This window comes from Trematomus bernacchii, unplaced genomic scaffold (assembly GCF_902827165.1).
Source record: "Trematomus bernacchii unplaced genomic scaffold, fTreBer1.1, whole genome shotgun sequence".
Lineage (NCBI taxonomy): Eukaryota > Metazoa > Chordata > Actinopteri > Perciformes > Nototheniidae > Trematomus > Trematomus bernacchii.
This window is the reverse complement of record NW_022987828.1, coordinates 10618629-10646234: the sequence shown is the minus strand read 5'-3', so window position 1 is coordinate 10646234 and position 27606 is coordinate 10618629. Positions and strand designations below refer to the sequence as shown.

The window sequence follows — 27606 nt, the reverse complement described above, 5'->3', positions numbered from 1 at the left end:
TTATCGAAACATATCTGAGCTTTTATTACATCAGGTGGAAGGCCATTTTAGAAAGACTGACTTCAACAGTGACTGTAATGTAAAGCCCCATGGAGAAAACCCAGGCGATACAGATAGCTATGTAAACAATGCAGGAAAATACAAGCACATTACATAAGTAAATACAATTTGTAAACACAGTGTGCTGTGCATGTTCACTATATGGGGAGCTTAATAAGGGTGAATAAAAAATATCATAAAAGACGTGTTAAAATAGTGTTATTAGATTGTACTGTCACATTTCTAAGTTTCATTGTTTAACATTTGGTTTAGCTTAACAAAATAACTTCACAAATACAAACTATTTACAAAGGCAAAGAGTTCACTCCCTTTGGGTCAAAACAAATCATTCACATTATTGACTGGGATGTAAATATGTAATCCTCTAATATACTTTATATCACACTAACAGTGGCGATGAAGACAAGCGTTCCACAGCATACAGCCATCAACTGACACTATGAATCAAAACGTCCATCACTTTCAACTTCCTGCCATTCAGGCTTGGCACTTTCATTGTCAACGTCCAAACAAGCATTGATGTTCTTTCAATTCTGTAAATGTCAAACTTTGTCACCCAAAAACATCAATACGCAACATTCCTCACTTTGCTGGGCTCTTCCTGTTAGTCAGTCCATTCCTTGTCACAATTACGATAAAGCAGCAACCATGGGAACAATACCACTGAGAGTCAATGTAAAAACAATATGAAATATTACTGAATTACCAATTACAGCATGTTTAGTATAAGAGTTAGTAGGTAAAGTAAATATTTAAAGACTATAAAATCATTTATTTAACTATCAAACACTATATTGTAATACCTATAATATAAATCAACATATATTATTACAAGATAGCATAACTTTGACTAGATTCAGATACAAATCGTACTTTTGAAGAGGCTGAATGTTGTAAAACCTTGTTATGCTCAGCCATTGTTACACTACCTGTGTGATTGTTACATTTTTAAATTGTTAAACAATTTTCTTAGCTTTCAGTATACATTCAACAATGAACTTGTGCAAAAAGATATCACAAATACGTAACTGTAATCTGATATTTTCATAACCTTTGATTTCCATTTTGAAACCCCATTAAAAATATGGGTAATAAAGACTACAAATATGCAGTTTTATGTTCACTTTTCATTTGATTTCATTTTACTGAGCCCTTCAGGAGTGATCAATATCAAATTATCGCGGCACAAAAACACGTCCATATTACCATCTGCTGGCACTTCTCGGAATCATTTTCACATGAAATAATAGCTGTGAATGTAGGAAGCTGTGTAAAAACAACACAGTCCTTGGAGACTAGCTGACTAAATTAAAGTATTTCCTCTTATTTCACTTCCCTTCAACAAGCTGCAAATTAAGAAGGCAATTCTGATGTTTTCCTAGCAAAACACTTATTATTGTGTTGTTTTTTTACAGTTGCTCCCCTCAGGCTTCTGCTTTTTCTTTCTCATCCTTCTTTTTCTTACTCTTTCTCAAGAATGAAGGTGTGCGGAACTTATTTTTCTTCTTCTTGGGGGACTTGGTTTGGCTCTCCGGGGTCTGAGCCTCACCTGTCTTCTCATTCGAGATTTCCACCGTTTCTGAAGTGCTCACACTCATCTTTGATACCTCAATGCTCAGATCCTCGTCCGTCTCATCTAAGTGGTCTTTCCCATTGGGTATTATGTCTGTCAAAAGATAAATTAATGTCAGCCGAGAGGGATGTGGATAGGAAGTACACACACACACACACACACACACACACACACACACACACACACACACACACACACACACACACACACACACACACACACACACACACACACACACACACACACACACACTGTATCCCTTTTATAGATGACACCAGATGGATATAAAACACATAGTCAAACAAGCAGCTATTGCTCCAATGACTATTAACTAATTACCTTGTTTAATTGGCGTCATTAATGGAGAGAGGGAGAGGGAGATAGTAGAGCCATCAAATGTCGTCATCTCTTCTGCATCAGTGGCATCATCATCTTCTGTAAACGGATAAAGGTCATCAGGGGTCAGTCATTCATTAGAGCCAGTATGTTGATGGGAGTGAGACTAATATTAGATGAAATGATTTATGGCAATCAGAATGTTCACTGTTTGCAGAGGCAAAAATGTTTCACTCTTGGCAGGGCTTTATTGTTAAAAAGTAAAGTCATGCTAACATATTTTAAATAATGATGATAATAATCCGATGATTGGGAGTTAAATTGTTTACCATGTTAGCATGCTAACATTTTCTAATTAGCTCCAAACACAAAGGAACACAGAGGCTGTTGCAAATGTCAATATTTTGCAGGTTATTAGTCATAAACCCAACAGGCAGACATAATAAATGATTGACCTGATGATCGCAGTAGAGTAAGGTTTAGACATTAATATCTTTCGACCCATGTTGCTAGCATTCCAAAGTAAAAAAGCAAACACTAGATGGTAAAGAACGTTGTTAAATTATTTAGCCAATGCGTTCCAAGACAAAGGTGCCAGTCAAATATACAGCAGTAGAAATCTATCTCTCCTACACACACCTTTTTTCTTGTCTGCTGCCATAGCTAAAACACAAGTAGATTGACAAGACCACTGTCTTTGCAGCAAGAGTGAAACCATTAACTGACACTGTTCCTGTGCAGGCATTTTCACAGGATATCCTCGTTTCAGTGAATGGAGTTGAGGTAGAACATTTCCTCGAGACAGGAAGAAACCATTGCTTGGTAATGACCTTCAACTGCCTTAACAACAGGCTAATGAGACTGCTTTTATGGGGATGCAATAAGTACAGCAAACGTGTTTAAAATATGAAGCTACAATATTAGCATCATAAACAAATAATCATTAAGATATCAAGTAATTGCAATTCGTTTATAGATTTTTGTGTCATTTTTCATTTAAAAAGCTCAATAATTCCTCCTAATTCTGCATTTAATGGGTGGCCTGGCAAGTCAGAGATTGCTGTTAAGATTTTAATATTAGCTTTGTCATTCCATCTCAATTTCTTTAATGACCTCTGGGACCGCAGAGGATTAACTTCAGTACATCACACACTCATAATCTACAGGGGATGATGTCAGATATGAGCTGTATAAACCCAAGTAGGATTACATGAGGGAGAGGTTTTCCGTGCCTCACAAGAGCAATGGTGCACACTGATGCTTTGAAATGCTAACGAAAGCGTCTGACTACCTTCTTGGCCTAGCTGCTTTCTTTCCACCAGGCTCTTGTATTCCTCCAGCATCTTCTCTGTGAGCTCATTGAAAGGGTTGGGGGGAAGAGAGCGAGTCTGCTCTTCGTCCTCGATGATGAAAGCCTGTTTGACAGAAGAGGATAAAAAAACGTTTTTGGACAACTGATGTAATGCATTTTTGAGTAAATATAAATAATTGCTGATGGAACAAAGCAGAATGTTTCTTCTTCAGACTGTGATGTTTACATTGGTTGCAATGCTTTGGCGCACATACAAATCGAACTTTTAAAAATCTTGTGTGCAATCCTCAGATCTCAGAGAAATGTTTGTTGGTTGGTTTATGCATTTCTGGATGCTTTTTATATTCTTATCTTATGTCTTCATTTAATTCTGTGATGCATTGCATTAACATCTGCCATCAAAATCAATGTAATTCATTACAATGATTTCAGCCAGCTGTTTTCAGCAACAACATCTTTCACTTTTGTAATTGGGTTATTGTTTGTTTGGATGTCTTATGGAAGGAACTAAAGGAGAATACACAATTTCAGTGTCTTCTGTCACATTGACAGTTTTAATATTGCTAGTCGTTTAGAATTGTCTATATGATCACATGATATACGTATAATGTGTTGCTTATGGGATTTAATGTTAGTAAAGGGCCCTGTGAGGTTGTCAGGTATGAGGAAGTCTCTGGTTCCTGTTCCACTTGTTCCCCCTGTTGGTCAGGCTGAAAGGGATCTCAACTGTTAAGTTAAAATGACTCACCCTGAAACTAAGTGACTGTTGCACAATGTAGGAGGCTTAGGCATTAATAACTTATTCAAAGGAATAATCTAACATATATGGGTGGTCATACTTTTCTGTACTTGATGGAACCTAACATTGGCTTTCTTTTTTTGTCTGTTGGTTGAGAAAATGTTATCTATGCAAAAAGTGTTTCCCCTTTTGTGTGGGTGATGAACTTGTTGATAAAGTGACAGTTGTGGCGTAGAGCTCAGAATAAAAACAGTTTATTCTTAGTGTTTTATTTTCTAAAACACTCTGATGCAGTGTTTTGGAAAATGTGCCAGCGCAATTGAGAAAAATCAATACAGTGACATATTGTGTCTCACGCAGTTTTGTTGCACCACTGACTTTGTGCTTTTGAAAATGATAAATGTACTCACTGGTCCTTTTACGGTGTCCACAACAATGCCTGCTAGTAGCTGAGACTTTGGTCCGGAAGTCATCAGGTCACCTCTGTGCTGTTCTTTAATCTGAATAAATGAATAAAAAAAAAATAATCATATTACACTTCAGGAATATTTGACATTTCATACAATACAGTGATTCATTTGTGGCGGGCCGCCACAATTAAATATCGTCCGCCACATTTAGATCTCGTAAAAAACAAATTAAAATTATTAATTTTTAATTTTGGTGGTCTAATGGATAGTGAGGTGGGCTGATGATCGGAAGGTTGCGAGTTCAAATCCCGCCTGGAACACCACCACTAGTGTGCCCGTGAGTAAGGCACTTAGCCCTCAGTTACTCCAGGGAGAATGTCCCTGTAATTGGTCATTGTAAGTCGCTTTGGAATAAGGCGTCTGCTAAATGCCTAAATTGTAAATTATATTTTTGGGAGAATAAACCCCACAGATCCTCAACTCCGGTGTGTCTCACTCATTAACAACGCAACACAGAGCAACAAGAACGTTGTCTGCTACAGTAGCCATGAACTCGCATGTATTTTGTTATTTGAGGGGGGGGTGGATGCGTGGGCCACCCGAATAGGTTAAGGGGCCTTTCCCGGGGGGGTTGCGGTGCCCCCACAAATAGAATCAAATTCTGTGGGAAACACTGATTCAATATTATAATACCATGACCCTACAAATACGGACAAGAGGCATATCCGACATACTTGTGTAAACACCACAGAACACAACACAGAAAATGATAGTAGATTTCTTCATGGTTTATCAATCCATCAGCTAGTAGACTTGATAAGTTGGTTAATAGTTGGTCAACAAAAAGATTCTAACAATATTTTATTGAAAACATTTTAATCAGAGCATGTGTATCAGTATTGATTTATAAAAAAATAAATCTTATTCCAGTTTCTATGCCATACATTTATCATAGAGAATGCAATGTTTTAATAGTTTATTTTAGTTTGAAACTGGGTCTGATTTTTACAATATCAGCTGTAATCATGATATAACACAGGCAATAAGAATTATACAAATTAAGTCTTTAGTATTGATAATTATGACATGAAAAATGTGATGATGTTTCCACTGACCTGGTTCCTCTTATCCAAAACCTCTGTGGGATTAGTGTTGAGAGGGACAAACTGGTTTGGGTCCTCGATCTTTATTGGTGTGCCGATGTTATTGCCTGGCTCTGAAGACTTCATCCACTGAGAAAAAAGAATTGAGGAATAAAGATCAGTATTCATCTGTATTTAGCAAACAGGCCACAAGAGGGCAGGATAATACAGAGAGTATCAGATAACAATTTTTTTAGACCAACTTTAGAGACCAACACAGCATGGGTAAGATTATTTGATTTCTTGTTTCAGCTCCACATGAGAATCAACGCACCATGGTCCTGGTTCTGGGGCTGACGTCCCCGCTGGGTGAGTGTTCAGGAACATTGACCCTCAAGTAGCTGTTGGGCGAGTTGAGCCACCGGGTCCTCTCTCTCTGCTGTTTCTGGGCCATAAACTTGAAGGGGCTACGCAGACCCAGCTCACTGTCCTCCGGGGGGGCAGCAGACACCGTGGCGGGGATCTCCACATCGTTCTTAGAGCGAGGTTTTTCACGGACGATGGGGTTCCTGTACGAGTAGCCTGTTCTGTATCCCTAGAAGATCACACAAAGAGGAGACATTACTTCAGCAGTTTTTATTTGCCTTACGTGTAATTGTACACAGTAGTTTGAACTGTTCTTCAGTTTCCCCTCACAATCCATTAAATAAGAACTGGCCACCCAAGATCCACTTACACAATGCTTCTAAATATTTAAACAACGCTGTATATACAAACAGCGTTTTTGCAGATGTGCCCAGTTTCAGAGGGAATAGATAAAACTTTGGTTTAAAGGAGTGTGTTGTTAACAATACATCAAAGATGAGAGAGACGACTAGAAAAGCGATGAGAACTCGCAGCGTGAAGCCTGAAGCCGGCAGTACAACGCTACAATCAAAATTGGCATTTTCTCAGGCAATATGAAATATGACAAGTTTGCAACGGAAAATGATCCCTGCTTTGGGCTTTGATCATTAATTCACAGTGTTGTTCACTGTCACCAGCAGCACAGTTTCCAAATGGTACGAGGAATAACAATTTTTGATACGCTCGATTTACATATTCATTGTTATAAACAATAGCTTAAAGCACCAGGTCAGTATCTGTATCCCCTTTCAGCTAGACACTAGTTATCATAGAGATTATCACCACGTTCAGAACAACTAGAACAACTAGATTTTTGTTTTAAATTGTATGTATGCACCATGACATAAGTCAAATTCCTCGTACGTGTGAACCTACCTGGCAATACACCCGTTTCTGATTCTGATGATTCTGACTAGCAAATTCAAGATTCAAGGCTTTATCTTCATGTGCACAGTAGCTACCCTAACCCTCGCAATGAAAAACTTAAAGGGGACCTATCATGCAAAATGCACTTTTGTACGTCTTTTATACATGAATATGTGTCCCCGGTGTTCCAGGGAACTCACCAAGTGTCAGAAAACACAACCCTCTCTATTTTCCTCCATACCCAAATCTCTAAAAAAGGGGCTGCAACGGATCTGATAAAAACTGATCCAGATTTGAACACTGTCCTGACGTCAGGACGGTGGCGCTACGGCTATTGGGCCAACTCCACCAATCAGGAGGAGACAGCCACGGCCATTGCCGTTCGAAAGCGCTGGAGACGCTGTAGTACATATGCCAGGCCTCTAGATGGTGCTGTTCTCACTGAATCTGCCCTTGCTAAAACAGAGCTAAAAAATGTCAAATTGAGCAAAATGAGGCATGGCTAAAATGCATGATCTGTTTGGTATTTTGAAAAAAAAAAAGTATAAATATGCCTTATATAGGTATGGTCCTACACTATATTATTCAAATATAGCATGATAGGTCCACTTTAAGTCACAGGCTCCTCCAATAGTGCAACATGAATAATATATAGGACATAAAGCAGAGAAAATAGTGCAAGAGAATGTTTTGACATGTGCAAATAAATACAAGTAAAATACAAATAGTGCAAATCCAAGGACACTGGTACCCCTGTTGAAGTGAGAGCTCTGGCCTTTTCACCCAGCGCCATACATTTTGGAGAAAACGCCAAATCTGATTCCTAAATTGAGTACACTAGAGTTCTTGCACTAAGTGATTGTGTGGTCTGTGTGGATGTGACTGCCCACAGCACGCCTCACCATCTGGAAGCAATGATGGAGAGGAGGGGGCGGGCTATGATCACACTGAGCTAACACAGCTGCAGCCCACCCCAGCTACAGTTGTTATCGAGAGAAGCAAACTCAGGAAGACACAGCCTGACATCTGCTGCGTCCAGTCTACAGAACATGTCAGGGCCTGGTCATTAGCTGTGCGGTTAGAATAGTGGGGATGAAGCTGACAGAAGTGCAGCACTGTACAGAAACAACACCTGCAGACAGCATGTTGGCCACAGATACAAAAAACATGGTTTGACATGTTTTTGTCATTAATAGAATCTGTAGTTGTAGAGAAAAAATATTACACGGCCTTCATGGAGCACTATGTTCCACTTTTTTCAGATTACATTTACAAAAACATATCTGGTTTTATTGTGTTCTCTAATCAAGACTTCCCGAGGAAGCGCCTGAAACAGGAAACTCAAAGCATCATGGGTAATAGGCACAGGTCAGGGTTCCCTTACCAGGTTGTCCAGCATCCTCATGAGGGACTCAAGTTCGGCCTCGCCCACTTTCCACTTGACCTCATTGTCCATCACTAACCCGGCAGCGAACGCGCCCTGAGTCAGGGGTTTGAACTTCTCTCTGTCCAGGAGAACGAGATTATCCACGCCGCCTGAACACCCCATAGCATTCACCTAAAAACAGACAACAAAATGATTCTTGTATACCCTTACATATCTTATGTAGTAACAAGCAACATAGTTATTCTTTGCAAAATCAAATCATGGTTTTCCCTAATGCATTAACTCTAATTCTGCAATGTAAAACACTAACTACAGAGATCATTAATTTCACAACATATATATTGTCTCTCCCAAGATGCAGTAGGATTTCATTTCACAATAATTGTAAATATGTCAGCCAGGCTGTCAATATGTGTCAAAAACAATTGAAAAAAATTCAGTCCAGACACGGCAGGATGATAAATAAACAACCCCCCCGACACGAGGCAACAGGAGTTTCTTAGAACCTCTGCAGGGTTCCACCTGGCTGGCCGTGAACTCTGATCTGTAGCACATATTTGATTTAGCATTTTCCAAGCTCTCTGTATGTTAGACATCACTAGGGATGCTCCGATCGATCGGTCACCGATCGAGATCTGCCGATACTCACTCTCTACCGATCGATCGGTGCTCTCTAAACATGCCGATCGCGATCGCCGATCGCATGACGTAAAATACATGACACTTTTCTCTGTGCGCGGCAAAACAAGCTCGCCAAAATGGCTTCACCGGTCTGGCATTATTTTAAGGTGTCCGAAAAAGACAGTAAAATAGCGGTATGCAACGTGTGTGTGAAGCAGAAATCCTGCAGCTCCACCCGCTGTGACGGAGCGGTGAGCGGAGCGAAACACACAAGAGTTAGACCTAACACACTTAGCTATTTTATCTACCTCTGGAACAAGCTAAACTAGTTATAAATATGTTTATTCTTCACTGTCGGCCTCACACATTACTGGATCAGCGAGCTGCATGAGACGATACTGACGGGCTGTCAGGAGAGGGAGAGGTGGAGAGAGAGGGGGAGAGAGGGGGAGAGAGAGAGGGAGAGAGAGGAAAAGAGAGCGCTTGCTAATTTCTCCCGTGGTATTATCCAAAGTGAATGTAAACTTGAATAATATACATAATTTGAATGTAATAATTAAGTTGATTGTTGTTTGTGGAAGCTCCAGTGAATGAGCCCCATTAACTGAGTTTTAAACATCACTTTAAATGGAAGATTTAAAGTGATGTTTAAATCTTCCATTTAGGCCCCGCCCACTCGATCGGATCGGCGATCGGTATCGGCAGATACTGATTCCGGCGATCGGCCCCAAAATTGGCGATCGGAGCATCCCTAGACATCACATCAGCTTTGCTGCTAAGGCCCTGCAGTGATACTTTGTTATTTGCAACCAAGTCTGATTCATACGTAAAAGAACAAAATTGAGACAGATAAGATGATTTTTGTCATTGCATGTTAGACACACTGACATTTGTGGAAATGTGATTTATGCCCCTCTAGTATGATTAATGTGTAAAATGTGCATCAAGGGCGCATTCAGATATTTATTTGAACTGAATATTGCAAGTACATGTCATTTCCAGGAAGAGGTAGCGTAAACAATGGAAATCAAGCTTTTTATACCTGGATTTCACACGCTTGCTGTGAGTGGTACATGTAGTGAAAAGCCTCTTCTACTGTTTCCCCTAAAGCGATCAGGCCATGGTTCCTCAGGATCAACACCTGAAAAATACAGGAAACACTTGAGCTGAATGATCCATCTGAGACATGATAAAACAATATCCAGATACACTTATTACATTCATCAATGTGACTTAAGCAGCAAATATTCTCATGTCAACATACAGTACATGACACAAGCAGTGCTCTTACAATCTGTTAATCTCAGAGCAATAGTCCATGAAAGAAAATGTCATGTTCACTGTGCCTTTTTTTGAACTGTGAAATCCATAACTAGTAACAAAATCAACAAAGCTGTCCCCAAATACTGAACATATGAGCTGAACAACATCTGGGTAGATGGTGTGTAGACGATGTGTGTCATTTAAATATAAGGCTATATAGCTTAGCTTAGCATAGAGGCTGGTAGCTATCAGCACCTCTGAAGCTAATTCAGACACAGATCTTTCTTTACCTTTGGACAGAGCCAGGCGACCTCTTTCAGCCAGTTTCCAGACTTTAAGCTAAGCTAATCTTATACAGGTTTTAGCTTCATATTTAACAGACAGGTACAGAGTAGTATCTTCTCGTTTTTCTTTCAGAAAATGAAAGTGATAACCGATATATGAAATGTGAGATAATTAAAAGGGGTTTTCTAATATTGTGTCCCTTTTATGTATGTATTTACTCTGATAAATAATTAAGGAATTAACTCATCTTACAATGCTTTTAGTTAAAGTTGGTTTGCAAATCGAAAAAATACATGAAATGTTTGTAAGAGTACACTAGTGTAACACACATAATATATTTATGTTATACTGTATGCACAATAACTCATTAACATGTGCTAACCAACACACATGAAAGACCTCATATACAGCCAGTTGTGCATACAGTATAATATAATAAGTCATGACTTCCACCCAGTGGTTGAAAGGCTGCTCTGTCCCATGAGAAGAGAGCCTGTCACTAATGGAGTCCCTTGGTTTGACAGTACCTTGGCAGTTGGGCCCAGAGCTTTCTGAAACTCCACCTTCTCCTCTTTATTATCAAGGCTGCCATGGAAACCAAAGCAGCTCACGTCTCCGAGAAGCAAAGCCTCCTGGGAAATGGGCAGGATTGCACATTTCATCGAGGACACCTGTTAACGTGGGATAAAAGCAAGTAAGAGTGTGACGCACCAACATATAAATAGAGGCACATTTTTAGCTCTGAGGCGCAAATAAAAGTTTGGACACCGATGTTCATCATGTGCTTTGCGCTTTACAGCCCAGCTTCAAAGGAAAGGATAAAAGCACATTACAGGGTGTCTGCGTCTAAAATAAGTAGCAGGGGGCTGCTTTTAATTCAGCCCTTTCTCTCTTGTGCAAAATAAGCATTTAGCAGCAGCTTTTATGCTTTGATTAGAACGGAGCTCATTTAATATCGGCCTGCAGCGTACTTACAGCAGCTGTAGCGGGGGTGTGTATGTGGATTACACATCTCACATCAGGGCGCATCGAGTAAATGGCAGCATGAGGAGCAAAGCCAAAGACGTCAATACCCAGATTAGTGGAACCCTGGTCCACCACCTCACCAATTATGTTCACTTTCACCTAAACAGGGCAGAAAAAAAGTCATTGTTATTTTAGAACAGGACAGAATTCTATTTTTAAGTAATTACATACATTATGCCTGAACCATTAAAAGGTATCCCGTGGAGTCTTCGGTTAAACAAGCAAACTATGTGTACATTAATGAATCAACAACAAAAACACTGTGTCTATCCTCGAGGCCTGACTTTTACGTGTTGACTTTATCGTACCGTTTTTTAATTGTGTAATCTCCATTGTTTACGTCTGTGTTTGCCTAGTAGCTCGAGGTCTATTCTTCCCTGCTGTTTGCTGCCAAATTACTTCTATATGTGTATTGTGTTAAGCAGGTCCTTGTTTGTGCAAGGTCCAGAAAATCACATGTTTTCAGCCAAGAAATTATTTTTGCTTCAATCCATTTGACTAGATAAGCCTTTCAAACACAACATTTTCACTGCGGTCCAAACATTTGCTTTCATGCTTGCAGCCCACAAAGGGAGGCATGCACCTGTATCAACGATGTCTAGCAGCAATTTAACAGCACCATAAATCACATTTACACAACCACCCCAAAAAAATAATCTCCTTTTTTGGGAGAAAAGATCCTCTTTAAAATGACAAGCTTTATTCGAAAACCTCAACTGGAGTTTTATATGTAAAGTAAATAAAAGCCATAATTTCAAAAAAATATCAAACTCATCAGACTATATAACACAAATATGTGTTATCTGATCTCTAAAGTAAGGAGTCCAATTGGGATTTGAGCACATGCCAGTTAATATGACCTTCAATTTAAAGTTTTTTCTTTTTGTAAAGTTCGAGTAAAATCACAAAACATTTTAAGCACACTTACTGTAAAATGTGATGTTTGTGTATACAAACGTTTACCCAATGCTATGTATAACATTGAATTACAAAGCAGTCTTTGTTCAATTATAAAGATAATGAAAATATCAACAAACATTAAGTCATTGTGCTTACCAAATTTGCCGCCGTCACCTCAGTGAAAGACAGACCTCTTGGACTAATAAGAACATGGTCCTGCTCTTTACTGACACGCACCTGAAACAAAAATAACATGTTTTAAAGGTCCCATGTCGTGCTTTTCCGGTTATTACCCGTCCCCTTGTGTGTTAGGAAGGTTTTTATGCATGTAAACGTCTGCAAAGTCATAAACCCTCAAAGTACACCTTGTAGCGAGTAAAACTCTAACACAGAAAATACCTGTCTATGCTGCCCCAGAACGCCTCGTTGGAGATTTATCTTTTTCTTCCTGGTACTAAGTGATGTAACGACGACCCAAATGGACCAATCCGTGGAGCTCCTCACACACACACACACACTCTTTTAGCGGCGAAATGTGACGCGCTGGGGGGTGATAGTGGAGCCTCGCAGCGCGGCGAAACGGTGGCGCGCTTACACTGTAGGTGCGCCGCGTTTGGGGGTGCGGGGGGGAGCCCCCTCAGCATCCCCCCCCCCCTTCCCGCATCCATTCACGATGTCTCGCTGTCTCACAGCAAGCAGGAAACCACACCAGTAAGCCAGCTCACACTGTCAGCTCCTCGAAGCAGTGAGCCAGTGGGCGAGCTGACCAATCAGAGCACACTGGGCTCACAGGGAGGGGGGGGGCAGGAGCTCCAACAAGGCGTTTAGGACAGAGAGTGACATTCAGTGAATACACATACTATACAGAGATGCTGTATGAGAAACCAATGTGAGTTTGGAAAATTGCACAATGTAAATCTATTCTAGTAGACCTCAACAATGGAATTATGATCAGTAGAAATGGCCATGTCATGGGACCTTTAAAATGTGTATGCCAAGAAATCTCTGCAAACGACAATAGTAATTTTTTTATTGTAATTTTTTACACATTCTGCTTTTAACAAATATTTATTTATAATATATAATATTTAACATTTTTGATAAAAATCGTATTTATTGTTCAGCTCTAATAAAATCTTTAACTTAAAGTGGACCTATCATGCTATATTATAATAATATAGTGTAGGACCATACCTATATAAGGCATATTTATACTTTTTTTTTCTTCAAAATACCAAACAGATCATGCATTTTAGCCATGCCTCATTTCGCTCAATTTGCACTTTTTTAGCCCTGTTTTTGCAAGGGCTGATTCAGTGAGAACAGCACCACCTGCAGGCCTGGCATATGTACTACAGCGTCTCCAGCGCTTTCGAACGGCAATGGCCGTGGTTGTCTCCTCCTGATTGGTGGAGTTGGCCCAATAGCCGTAGCGCCACCGTCCTGACGTCAGGACAGTGTTCAAATCTGGATCAGTTTTGATCAGATCCGTTGCAGCCCCTTTTTTAGAGATTTGGGTATGGAGGAAAATAGAGAGGGTTGTGTTTTCTGACACTTGGTGAGTTCCCTGGAACACCGGGGACACATATTCATGTATAAAAGACGTACAAAAGTGCATTTTGCATGATAGGTCCCCTTTAAGTTATATTGAATGAATATCAGAGATTTGTTATTCTGAAAATGTCAGTGATGATTCTACAGTGTAGAAATTAGTGCTTGCTGAGTTTGCATAGGAGAAATTAACGCTGTTTTATATAAAAAGGCGATTTTTATCCTTATCACGCCTCTGCAGGACCTATAAAATCATTATCAGGGTCAAAAAGCTAGTTTAAAAGACCAGGAGACCCAATCTCTTCTCCTTAAAAAAAACTTTAAAATGGGGTATCAGCTCCACAAAAGAGGAAAAATATTTTCACAGATTCAAGGGTAGAAGGAACTCTATCACAAAGGGGAGCTCTCTTCACTCTGAAAAACTCATAACATCAGTGTGTGGGTTGATAAAACTTGACTTTATAGGCTTTGTCTTTTGGGAAAATCTGAGCCTTTTGTCCTGACATCCCAGGTGTTCATCACATATTTCTGTTGGGGAGCTGTACATATTCACATATCTGACTGTTCTAAACCATAAATAATATATGGGCTCTGAAAAAAGAGGAATTTCACTTTAAGCCCAATAACCAGAAAACATGAGTCACCGGTAAAGATACAGACTTTGTGCTGCATACATAGGCAGATGTGCACTGAAGCGGCAACAAGTTGTGATGTTGTACTCACAGTAATGTAGGAGGTCGTAAAACGGGCCCAGCTGAAGAGGTCAACAAGCCTGTAGAGGCTGGCCAGTCTGCAGCGACTCGTTTTCTCCCCTTTGACATAGGAGGGAGACTCGATGCCATACAAGTCATTGACTGGAGTCACCGTCCCAACACCTGCTCCAACATTTAAAACATAATCAGTGACGTGTAAAGCATCCACAACATTAAATATGTATTATTTGAACATCTACAAGGTTGTTTACTTGGTTAAAACATCCCAAAGTCTCCACAACTGAAGCTAAAAAAAAGACATTTCTTAGAATTCCCAGCGAGAAACAGAAAAAGGTATTTTTGGCCTGTGGTGCCATATAAGGGCATTAAATGATACAGGACGCTTTCTTTTACAGCCACTTTAGCTTTTTTTTTTAAGCAAGTCTGCCTTTGCAACCCTAAAAGCCATTTCCTACAGTCAGGGGCGGCTGGGGATGAAGGCTAGAGAAGGCCAAGGCCTACTAAATGATCAAAGTTCCCTAAACGTTGTTTTGTCCAATAACTCCAAATATCAGCCTGTAGTATAAGGCTACATGAGATTATGAAAAGTATCTATGTTGTCTGTTAGTGCTGTGTGCTTAAAGCATGCTACTTCTGAGGTCCTCTCATGTGCTCTGGGCTACAGCTAGCAGGATGTATGAACAGGATGTATGTGTGTTTGCAGAGTAACATTTGATGGCTCTGCTTTACCAACGTTAACGGTCACTGCTACAGTACTTTGTAAGTCCACAGATACTTTCTGTGGTGACTATGATTTTGATTGTGGTTGTTTGAGCTTCTTGTCATAAACTTTGTGTTCGATTGAATTAACAATTTAAATTCAAGTAAATTGCTGTGTTTGCGTGGTTGTATTACAATTCGTAAATGATTAGCCTTCCCTACCCTGAGGCCCCGCTCACACGGGACCGTTTGCGTTTATGCACAGTATGCGTATTCAAAAAAGTCTTCCGTTCACATGCATTCGTTTCATTTAACGTGTCTGTTCAAACGAGGCCGCTGGAAACGCTGTAGTACATATGCCGGGACTGTAAGTGGCGCTGTAACTTCTGCCAAAATACACCAAAAGCCGCGAAGAAGAGCAGCCGGAGCAGCCCCGCTGCAATGTTGCCATGGCTACCCTTCTGTTTAAGCCCCGCGGTGTATTTAGCAACATGTAGTTCATGTAATTCTCCATGTCCACTTGTTGCTGATGGTTGTGGAAGAGGAGCTGTAGATTTTGCACTAATATCTGTAGCATGGTCAGTAGCAGTAGCACTAGCAGTAGCTACTGACAGGAGGAAGTGTGTGTGGCGATTGCTGGTATTCAGCGGGATATAGTCATTTCCTCAGCATATGGATAAATGCAACGGGGAAGTTAACTGAAAGAAACCGAATCTGCGGATATTGCATCGACCGACCAAGAAGCACGTCTCTGTGGAGAGGACGGCTCAGAAAGAGAGATATTCTCTACAAACACCGGGTGAGATCGCACCTTTGTCAATATAATGGATCAATGCATGAAATCTGACTCTGTTTATTTTGTTTAAGGAGTATATTGGGCGTTAACAATTCTGGTTTGCCTTTTATAATATTATTTCATTCAAGAACCCCTTGTGCGTTTAATTAACACAGCTATTTTTGATAGTTGCTACAGCAGTGAGCAGGAGAGGTGGGGCTATCGCTATTTTTTCAGGAAATATTCGTATAGAGGTGATTACACGGACTCGGTTGACCCCCCAGAGCGTTTCGTTTGCAAATCTATCCACCTTGGGACCCCGTTATCGTTTGTGGGGTCAGTTTCTATCGGCCTCGTGTAAATAATAGGGCTATACGCACGCGAAACTATGCAGATACAAGCAGTTTTCTCCTCGTGTAAACGGCGCCTGAGCGTCATCAGACGCCTATACCTACAGTGACATTTTCCCAGACATTTACAGTTTGGATTACCAAACTCTTTCAAATTGAGTACTCTGTGACCTATACAGAAACGCAAGGCCAAGAGGTTAGGCTAACATAATTACATTTGCAAACTGCTGTAATTCATTATCAAGACTGGTATTGAGTGCTACTTAATAGAAACACTGACAATGAAGAATGCTGTAAACAGCTTTCTGCCTTTTCTGCTGTTTCAGGGTTGTTCAGTGTCACAAGAGTCTTACAATGAAGATATTCAGCCTGCATAATGCACAGAGTGAACACACTGAATGTCAATCAGGCCTGAAGAGGGACACACACACACACACACACACTGCTACTCACTGATGGGTGAAGTCAGGGGGCCTGCCCCTCCCAAGGTATTTGACATGACCAGGTCAGCAATCTGTCTCAGAGCCAGGAGACCTGTAGTGCTGGTGCCCTTCGTCACATGGTCCTGAATCAGGCCTTCCAACTCATCTTTAAACACCTGTGGACAAAAGAGAAAGAGTAAAGCTCCATTAACCTAGCAACAGTATAAACACAACCCTAACCTCATTCCAACACTTTTCTCGAGATGTCAGGGAGCACAGCATGCTTATTACATCAGTACACAAATCAACCAAAGACCACTAGAAACCTCTTTGTATGTCTGGGAAAGGGCTTGACTAGAAGCAGGGGGGATCGCATTAAACCTCACAATCAATTTTTGCCTTCAACGCTAGTCTGTGAGCCTTCTTGAAACGGCACTTTTCTTTCTGTGCGCAGCAACTAAGCTCCAGCATTCTGCTTCATCCAACCACGGTTCCCATGGTGATGATGAGCTCCACTTGTTGGGCCTGTTATGCAATCGCAGATGAGTGTGGGCTCGTCTTATTTCTATGCACTTCATAGGCATGTGTTTATTGAGCCTCCGTTTACTTGATCTAGCCAGAATACACCCATTCTGAGATAATATCTGCAGAAAGAAAATAACTAAAACCAAAGAATATTTAAATGTTTTGGTTAATAGTTTAAGCTATAAAATATCTGCATATAGTGAAATAGTGAGAATCCCATTTTAAATTGCTTATTTTGTCTGAACACCTGTCAGAAACCCAAACATATTCAATGTAATATTGTGTTAAGACAGACCGCAAATATCTGAGAAGTTCCAGAGACTGTTTGATATTTTTGGGTGAAAACCTAACATACATTTTTATCGATTATCAATGTGTTTGCTAGATTATTTCTCCTCAAACAGCTGATCTTTTAATCCATTTGTTGATTCAGCTTTAGCTTACAATATTGATACTTTATATAATAAGTATGTAGGAAACGTCTTAGAATATGCAGCATATTCTACCTGTAAAATAATTTGTGAGTACAGATAATCTGTAATAACACTAGTAAAACAATAAAGAGATGAAACCTCCATATTAAACACAAATACTGTGACAGTACCACATTTCTTTGTTGCTGTAAACTCACAGCTAAAGCCATATCTTAGCACAACAGAGACTATGAAATGACCTTCACATAAACAAGAACAAAACAATGCCTTTCTGCCAGTCTTGAGTGAAGGTAAAGTAAGCCTCTCCTGCTTTAAAAGCGTTGTTTATTACTCATACACACTGAAAGCTTGTGTGTAGGAGGGCACTTATACGGCGCCGCGGGCTACATACCGGACTCTGCAGGATTAGGGTGACCCTCTTCTTCTGCTCCATCATGTTGAAATCTTGCTTCAGGTCGGGCGACATCATCTTGCTGCGGAGATACTCAGGGTCATTCTCGTCCATGCGGTCAAAGTATCGCTCCTTGGGGTCGTTGCTGGACAGGGACAGGGTGAGGGACCCCGCCATCTGCCTCACCTCCACCAGACTCATGTCTTCACTGCTCCTATTCTTCCTCTGGGATCTGCAAGAGAGGGTGAATCATTGCAGCTTACTTCACATTCGGGGCTGTCAATGCAGCGAGTGTTGCTTTTACAGAAGATAATACTGTATGGGTGCTATGGTGACTCATGTAATTATAGGGATGGAGACAAAAGTGAGGAGGACTTCATCATGATGGCAGATTTGTGAATACAAAGCTGTGCAAAAAGGTTGAGTTAGTCAGTGTTGCTGTGCACATAATCATGCAAGTTTTTTTTTTTTACTGAACTAGGCTTAGTACAGTTTAATAACACACTGATGAATGTGAACATCTTACACTTACATACGTCTCATTCTTAGTTGTTCTATCACTTTGGAGGTTTTAGCACAAAAGTTGAGTCTCTTTCTTCTCTCACAGAAGGAGGCAAACTCTTTAAGTGTGAGATAAAAGGAGCAGGCGGCTGATTTAAAGGTCAACAGTAAACAAAGGTAGGCCTCATGTAAATGTGCCAGTTTGAATAGCAGTTAGCCCCTTTAGTGCTGGGGTACCTGGATGTGGGGGTGGAGGAATACACTAGAGTCTTCTACATTGCATTAGGCCTGCAAATGAAACAGTCTCACTGCACCAAACCGAATGCAAACTTTAACTTCTGAATAAGCAGCAGCCTGTTATCCAGAGAACTCGTTGCATGGCGTCAAATTACAACTTTAAACCATATATACTGCGAAAAACACCGAGGGGAGAGGATATATTAGCCGGAGCTACACTTTGAAACGTACACACGCTCCTTAAAAACAAAGCGAACACAATCCCACGAGGAGAACACTGTTACTGTAACTTGAAAATTACCTGAAACAAAGTGCTCAGTTCGTGAATTAACTGACTCCGGACGATGTGAAGTCGAATTACTCCGACAGTGGCTCCAGAAGTGAGGATAAATAAACCAGAAGGATGTTATTCCCGATTCGGATACATGGTGGGAAAAGAGCGCGACTTGGTGCTGCTACAGTATCCAGCCGGAGCAGACTCACTGCCCGCTGCGGGTGAGATGAAGAAGAGTGGCTGCATGGAGGAGGATGTGGGTGTGTTTGTGTGGGAAAAAGGAAAAGTGACCATGTGACTTCACTTATCCACCCACTAGGCCTTATGTATGCAGGGACAAAGGAATGGCCACTCAGGATCAGTTCCGCTTTTTTGGATCTTCTTTACAACCATACAATCTTTACTGTAATATTCCTGCACGGCCTTGTAGTTTCACTTTCACGACCTTATTTCTGTGCTATTGTTTAATCCTTTGTGGTTTCCCTAATATCCCTCAAGGAACTTGTTAAAAATTGCTGCAGTTTGAAGCAGGGTTTGGGATTTCTTTGATTAGTCTTCTTCTCTCTGGGTCTCGTTGTATGTGTGATTCATTAACTCCTACCACTTCTTTTCATAAATAACTGAGGCTCCTGTGTTACCACAACCCCTCAGTAGAGGTTTTCATCAAAGATATATGGCCAAGTCATAACAAAACCGAGCACTTCAAAGCGGGTACAAGTGCTTCTCTCTGAAAAAAGTTTTATAAAATATAGGATGTTTGCTCTCAGAAAGCAATGGAATACAGATGTTCACTCTAAACAGAAATAGTATGGTCTTTCTGATTATTTGTTCACATTACCAACATCCACAAACACGTTGTAATCCGATCACGTTGATGTGCAAAATACATTAATATATATCCTTTTAATGTATTTATTATGTGCATTAAACTGATTTATACCATACATATTCACCCTCCAGTCTTTTTAAACACTCCAATCAGCATCTCTGAATATGCTAGCTTTGCTTTCTTTTAAGTCACATAGCACAACAGTTCACCTGATGATAACATAGCAATAAGCCTGCAAATGGAGTCTCATGCCAGGTTGTTGCAGAAAAACACTTGCACCCTGCTTTTCTTTAATATACGTTAATTGGCTGTCTTACAGTAAACAGGAAATAAGATCAAGATTAAAGCAAATGCATAGGGGTGCAGTTTTATCCTGCTAACGGAGCAGGGGTCCTTTCCTCTCTTCAGGCCACCTCTCAACTATTTTCTGCCTTACTGGCCAGTCTCTCCAGAGAGTATTGCAGCAATATTCAAAATCACTCCGTATTAAGTGACTACAACTCTGGAATGTCTAATGTTCTCAGCACCATGCTCCTGCCAAGCAGAGAGTTATTACCCCTTTAATCACACACAATCAAACACACTCAAATATTATTGGGAGCAATAGAGAGAAGGATTGAATCACTGATTGACATAACAATGCCAGGAAAACAGAGTGGAGTCTGGGAGGCGGAGCTATGTGGACATATGGGTAGATGTAATGAAAAGCAGAACTTTCTCACTACAGACTGCGTGAACCCTGAAACCCTGAAACCCTGCCTCCCTGTATCTGGCAGAGCTCCCACCGAAACCACATTCAGGCTTAAATGTCTGCGCACACACACGTACTAAACACACACAACATCCTCCCACCCGCCAGCCCCCGCATTCTTGCTGACTATTTGAACTTTTCAGCGAGGGCCGTCTGTCTTGGAAGCATTGACCAAATGTCAGGTGTTATTAGTCTACGTCTCATTCATACAGATTACTGCCCAAGATAATGATGTCCGCAGATAAAAGCACACCTTTGTCTTGTCACAGACCAGCTACTCCACTACCTCTGCATGCACACACACAAATGCCGGCAGGATCCACAGTAAAACCTGTGAGAGAGACATCAGTGCAAAGAATAATGAGCTTTACTGTGTTGTGGTTGAACTTCGGTAGAGCTTTAGAAAGAAGTCTGGCACTTTGGCAGGCAGAGCTGAGAAAGTGTTGATGCATGAAACAACCTTTTGACCTGGAGATTCTCTCTCTTATTGGTCTCCTCTCTACTGCTCATGGTTGGAGGGGAGGTTTTTTGTTCCCACAATTGTTGATAGTTTTTTATCCTCAGATCATTAATAATAATTTTCAACAGATTACAACTGGTGATTTGAATAAATACGGTACTACATGAAAGCAGACTTATGTAACAGTGTTTGATTCATTGGATATTATTACAATATCTTAGTAAAATAAAACAACGTCTCTTACTGCTGTAAAATTCTGTGGAATGAAAAGAAACCCTTTTGTCTTCAATCTGATGCACGATAGTCTCAATAACACTAAAGTACTACAGGGCAAGAACAATACATACCAGATTCTGCTCTCACAGGATCTTTGTTATTGGAAATTATGTAATCATTTGAATTGGCATCATCATCAAGGTTATCAGAACCTCTCTGTAAAGTTTTTCATTATTTAGCCTGAAAGGTCTCATTGAGACAAGATCTCTTGTTCCAGAAAGCCCTGAACCCCTTCGTAGCAACACATGTACATTTTTCTCATGATTAATGTGGAGGGAAGAAAAATGACTACTTTGTCTTTGGGCTGTTGCCATGTGGTTGCCATGGTAATCAATGCTTATGCTGTCTCTTGTCTGAGGCTGAGTAAGGAGACAAATGGTTGCTGACATCCACTATTACAGACAAGAGGCTGCTATCTGCAAAATGCACTAAGAAAGAAACACAAGTCTACCAGTCCATGGAAATACAATGCGAACAAGAAAACATTTTCCTGCCTCTTTGATTAACTGCTGTTCCTTGTAATTACAGCACAAGGCTCATTGTACTCTCTCATTAACCAAAGCCATTCTGTATTGATTTCCTAGAAGATTGAAATCACAACTGTTACCCTTCCAACTACAGACATCTTTGAAATATTGGCCATAACCTTTTCAGAGCTTAGCCAGACCCTGATAACCGTTTCCTGATAATGATACTTTGGCCACTGCCGGGCACATTTTCTATCAACTCAACCTGACCCTTGACCCTGAGTGCAAGCAAATGATACCAATTGTTTAGAGCACAGTAATCTAGGAAGATTATTTCTTGTTTCCAGATCAAAATATTTTAATGTGTTTAATTTATTTCCCAAGTAGTCTACCCAATAGCTGCTCATTGTCCACAATCTAAACAGTGTTTTGACCACATCTGAAATACTTGTAACACTTTAAGAGCTTAAATGTTTTGACCCTGTTTTCTGTGTTGTTCTCCAGTCATTCTGTCATGCAGTTTAGATTGTGCTCTTAGTGGTTATTAAAGGAACTCTAACATGATGGACATTTGGTATTTTGAAACAAATTCTCACAGCCTTAGATACACATCTATAATGTAGCTTGCTACTGAGCATATAGTGCATGTAGCTCCCTGACTGAAAACAATAACCTCTCTACTGTAGTTTTTCAGGAATACTGTTCATATAAATAAACATTTGCATTAAGTCAAACTTGCACACAAAGCTTCGGCATCTGCCTTTCAGGAAGGTTGCAGAGGGAAGAATCTCGTAACACTGAGTTTTTATTTCTGCTACTCAACAATGCCATTGTTTTGATAACTTCACACAGAATATATCAGCGCTCAACTTGCTAAAATTGGCTACACTCTCACAGCAGGGTGGGTGGCAACAACAGAGCATACTTTGAACCTGAAACAATTTACATTGTTACAGTTGGAGCGGTGCCTTCACAGCTTTTGGGTGTAGAACCGCACCGGCACACACATGCATGTAGTCGCACACACACATCGCAGTGGAGTGGAATGAGACAGACATTGTTTACCTAAGTGGAAGAGCTGGCCGTAGTCCCTAGTGTGGTTTTCTTTGGAGGGCCTCCATGTTGGAGATCTAGTGGTTTGTGTGCGGTTCACTTTAACTCAGGGCTAACAGATCCCTGGTATGTTGTCACATTGATTGTAACAACATAACAACTGGGAAAAAGTTTTGATTTTTAATTTATTAATGCTGTAAATCCTGCAAACCACTAACATTTATGTAAAAACCTGACATTAACTACAAACACAAACATATCCTGCCAGTTAAGTAAAAGACTGCCATTTATTATGGAATTCCCTGAGCCATGAGCTGACGACATAAAACGTAATCTAACCTTAGCGAAGCGTAAAATTCATATAATTAAAAATGTGTAGAAATTTGAACAGGAACAGTCAATTGTACGGGTGAAAGGGTTTGGGTCATGACCTGCCTTTTCACTTTTATGGCTTTCTATAATTCACATCATCAGGCACACATATTATGAAATCCTATTTCGGCCCCAGCCCCACATCTAAAGTCAACAAATGCTTGTTTGGAGTAATGTTTCTACAGGTTGACAGCAATTGGAAGCAGCTGTTTGAAGCCTCTGCAGCTGGAGTTGACAGTGCAGCTGCAGACCGGCCAGTTAAGCAACAAAGATGTATTACAATGTTAAAGCTAAAAAATGCTGTACAAATACATAATTCACTTTTTTAATGCAAACCAAATTATTTAATGTGAACCATATTCACCATGTGTTAATATTCTGGATTTTCTTTCTATAAAGCACAGATCCCCATAAAAAAATTATACTCTAATGTACCATATAAAGTGTGCCTTATCTTATATCAGCGCATTGAAAATAACCTCTTATTTTTTAAATCTTCGAAGCCCACAGATCACAAAATTGCAACAACCCACATACCTCATCTACTTAGCGAACGCCTGCTTCTATGTGTAAAAAGGTAAAAAGAATACAACTTACAGTGTTGGTTGCTTTTACACTTTATCCTGCAGGAGAATTCTTCAGGTTTTACTTCAAACTCCCACGGTTCCAGCAGTTACTAGCTGTTTACATTATCACTTTGAAGAGGGTCATCTGGTTTCCCAGAAGAGAGGCAACTGCTGCTTGCCTCTGATCTCCTGAACTCCCTCGGCTCCTCAATGACGGCGGCTGCCTATTCTCACAGGAAAGCAAGGAAACTTGTCAGAGGAGGTTCTGGAGACCAAGCTTTGAGATGGGCATGGAGTGGACGGAAAAGAAAAATGGGTGGGACAAGCTTCCACCCCCGTTATATTTAAATATATCCTTCTTTGCTTTAAAGCAGGCTTATTCCCCTAAATCAAAGATATTTTGAAGGTAACACTAAATATTGTATCAAGCAGGAATTAATAGCTAATCTGTATCTAACCATTTATTGAGGAAAACTGCAGCAATCTCCTGCCAGGCATATTTTTCCTCTGCATATTGAGCTTGCTACATGATTCTAAATGTTGCTGTCGAGGAGGACATTCCACACAGAATGCTTGCCCGCTATCACCTCCTCCCACGCCGCTCTCTAACAGTGAGTGAGTAGGATGTGCTGCTCTCCCTCTGTACTGCACCTTCTGAATACACCAGGCATCTGAGAGTGCATGCTAATACTGTGGAGAAATAACAAAGAAATGCACATAAAATGATGACAAATGATCAACATGTAAATGTAGGATGCATGCAAATGATAGGTCGCTCTGGGTGCAGTTTGTCTTATCAAAACAATAAGAGCACTTAAAAACCCATTAGGAAACACCAAGAGAGTGAAATACGTGAACGTTTTCCAGCTCAACAAGGCTCTGCTATGATATCTATAGTATATATATAATGTTTATGTTCTCGATACGCATATATATTATCCATCTAATGAAAGTCCAGATGCTTTGGAGGAGAAACCGACAGGAAACCGTCCTCTGATGGTTTTATTTGACTTGGCAGCAACTGATGAGTTAAATTTAGACGTTCCTCCCCACCACGCTGTTGTTGTTGTTGTCTTTGCACAGGCTGATAAAACATTCATTTCCTGAGCTTTCTGAAAACACTGAACCACTCCCACTCGCAGGATGGCCTCAGCCAAAGAGTGTGGCCAGTGAGGTCAAAGGTCACGGTCAGATGAAGAGAAGTTATTAAAATAAACATCAAAATGATGAAGCTCAAGAAAACTCCCCCATACTGCCATATCTTTGAGCAATTATTGCATTTGTGTTGTACCAGCACACACCCACTCAGAAGGAAAGTTTCTGAAATGATGCCATGTCTGGTAAAAGTTGTCAAACAATATTCCTACACTACACTGCCATCTAGTGAGGACTCTGCAAACATAATGACAGCAGAAGATGTCACCTCACCTCCTGTGCCTCCTCCTGTCACAAACACTCGTGCTCCATCTCTCAATTCGTTTTTGGACAGGCTGAACCAGCTTTCTGGAAAATCAAGAGAATAAGAATCTGGGGGCAGTGAGAGTCACTCTGGTGTTGGTGGCTTTGGGCTGTGAGGATGCGTGCATCAGAATTGGAATAACATACCTCAGTTTATTTCTGTGAGGATTGTGAGTCAGATACTGTGCTGTTGACATGCTGGCTTGAGTCGAAATACAACTGCGTGTGTGATTATTAGGTTATTTCAATAACTACGTTTTATGGGATAAATACCATTGAGTTACTCACGTTTAATGAGAAGGTTAATAATATCAAAACACCACTAGCAATTGTTTACATGCAAAAGAGACCGGAATCTATTTTTTTGATGTGAAGTTTATTGCTTATACAATAGATCACACATATAGAAGGTCAAAGAAGTAAATCCTTCAACTATATTATGCAGTGAAATCCCAAAATAATTGTTTTCATAGCAACGTGTTCACAGCAGATAGCTTTCCTGCTGCAGCAACCGTTACCTGAATATCAGATTCATGAGTATTTAGGCATAAACAAGGCTTCAATATATACGAAGGATATTCCTCAGAGAAAAGTGATGACATGATCACAAAAATTGGTTACAGAAGGGCTTTCCACAGAGTATGAGGGGACATGTCAGGTATGTTGATGTAACAGTTGTGACAAAATGGCAAAAAACAACTCAGTTTCATCTGACATGGTCTTTTATATAAGCTCCACAAATGACTTTGAAATGCTTCAATTAAACTAATGAGCTGAACTTTTCAAGGATCTTTTAAGATGTGATCAAATACATTTTTGGTTCGGATGTGGGTCATATTCACAGATCTAAATCCTACAAAGCAATAGATCACACGTATAGAAGGTCGTTTAAAGACATTTTTTTGCCCTCTTGAGCAGAAACCCGAACATTGTGTGAATTAAACTTAAGAGTTGCACAAGTTAAGAGATTTTTCAGCAGAGTTTTTAGAAAGAAATCATTTGTACCAGTGACTGACTTGTCAGAATCGCTTGCATCAAACCTCGACATCACCTTAAAACCTGTTACCAATCACACACACCTTTGATAGGCAGACGTGAAGTGCATCGCCTTAATCTAGCAGTGAAAGGATGATCATCTGATGGCACTGGCGTAGATAGTCTGAGACAGATGAGCCTTTTCTTCCCCAGGAAGACACGCTGGAGATGAGAGTTCAGAGTTTTTCTTGAGCTGCTTTCATGTAGACAACAGCATGAGCATGCACCAGCAGTGTTTGACTCTGCTGCTGCTACTTTTAAGATGTTCTTTAATCTTTTTATGCCTTTTTATTATAGTAGATAAGGATAAAGATAGACTGGAAAAATTGAATGAGATTTCATTTCATTTCATTTCAAACCTTTATTTAACCAGATTGGTCCCATTGAGATCATAGATCTCTTTTTCAAGGGAGACCTGCAGCATATAGGTTCCACATGAAATATAAAACTATAAAGGACAGCATACATTATATGGGATGGGACAAGATGCAGCAAACAGCCATGGTTTGGATTCGGACCTTCGGTGAGGTCTAGGTTAGCTACTGGGGATCACAGAGCCTAACCGTTTTGTAAATAAATCAAAGCTTCTCCCCAGGGGCTACATGGCTACGGTTTTTGTATTCAAGAGCCTTTGCAGCGTGCCATTCTTGTGTTGTGCTCTTGTCATTCAAGCACTAGCCAAGACGTTTGCTTTGGTCATTTACACCACACTCTCCTTTGACAGAAACACACAGATAGGATGGAAATGTTAATCAGGCTGCCTTCATTGACTGGCTGGAGCGCTCTTGGCTCCCTGCAGCCCTCTAACCAGAGTTCATTGGCTGCTACAGAGCGAAAGAAGAGAGGCTCTGATCTGAAAGGCAAAGCCCCGAGTGGGGTTTCACTTTATGTTGGAAGGACAGGGTGCTGTCAGACCATATTCCAAAGTACTTGAAGAGGCTGTCTCGGGCACAAAGCAATTAATTGTTGTTGTGGTTGTGATGGAGCCAACTGGGATGCACTGCTGCTTAATTTTAGATAGATTTTGTTCTTCATTGATTTTATCATAACTGATAGCTGATACTATCCTCTTTTTTTGCTGGTTATATTATGTTCAGCCTCAAAATATCTGGAACAAAAGCTATTCACTTCCGTAATTGGATTTATTAGCTCTCTGCTCCTGGTAATTTGCTTGACAACAGACAGCACCAAAGCATTCATG

At 40.4% G+C, this 27606-nt stretch overlaps 1 protein-coding gene across 2 annotated transcripts; it reads right to left on the bottom strand.

Moving 5' to 3' along the window:
* add3b (adducin 3 (gamma) b) lies at positions 1 to 24191 on the bottom strand. Of its 2 annotated transcripts, none has more exons than XM_034152466.1 (15): positions 23944 to 24191; positions 18127 to 18358; positions 16808 to 16952; positions 14541 to 14692; positions 12423 to 12503; positions 11316 to 11465; positions 10868 to 11011; positions 9835 to 9933; positions 8169 to 8342; positions 5847 to 6107; positions 5546 to 5662; positions 4431 to 4520; positions 3261 to 3384; positions 1973 to 2068; positions 1 to 1726 (listed from the first exon to the last, which is right to left on the bottom strand). In XM_034152466.1, the coding sequence occupies exons 2-15, from the start codon at positions 18325 to 18327 to the stop codon at positions 1485 to 1487; spliced, it is 2076 nt and encodes a 691-aa protein (XP_034008357.1). In that variant the 5' UTR covers positions 18328 to 18358; positions 23944 to 24191; the 3' UTR covers positions 1 to 1484. The 2 variants fall into 2 exon arrangements, with proteins under 2 accessions (XP_034008357.1, XP_034008356.1); XM_034152465.1 differs by lacking the exon at positions 23944 to 24191 and adding an exon at positions 19166 to 19358 and having other exon boundaries at positions 1464 to 1726.
* Positions 24192 to 27606: the final 3415 nt, after the last annotated feature.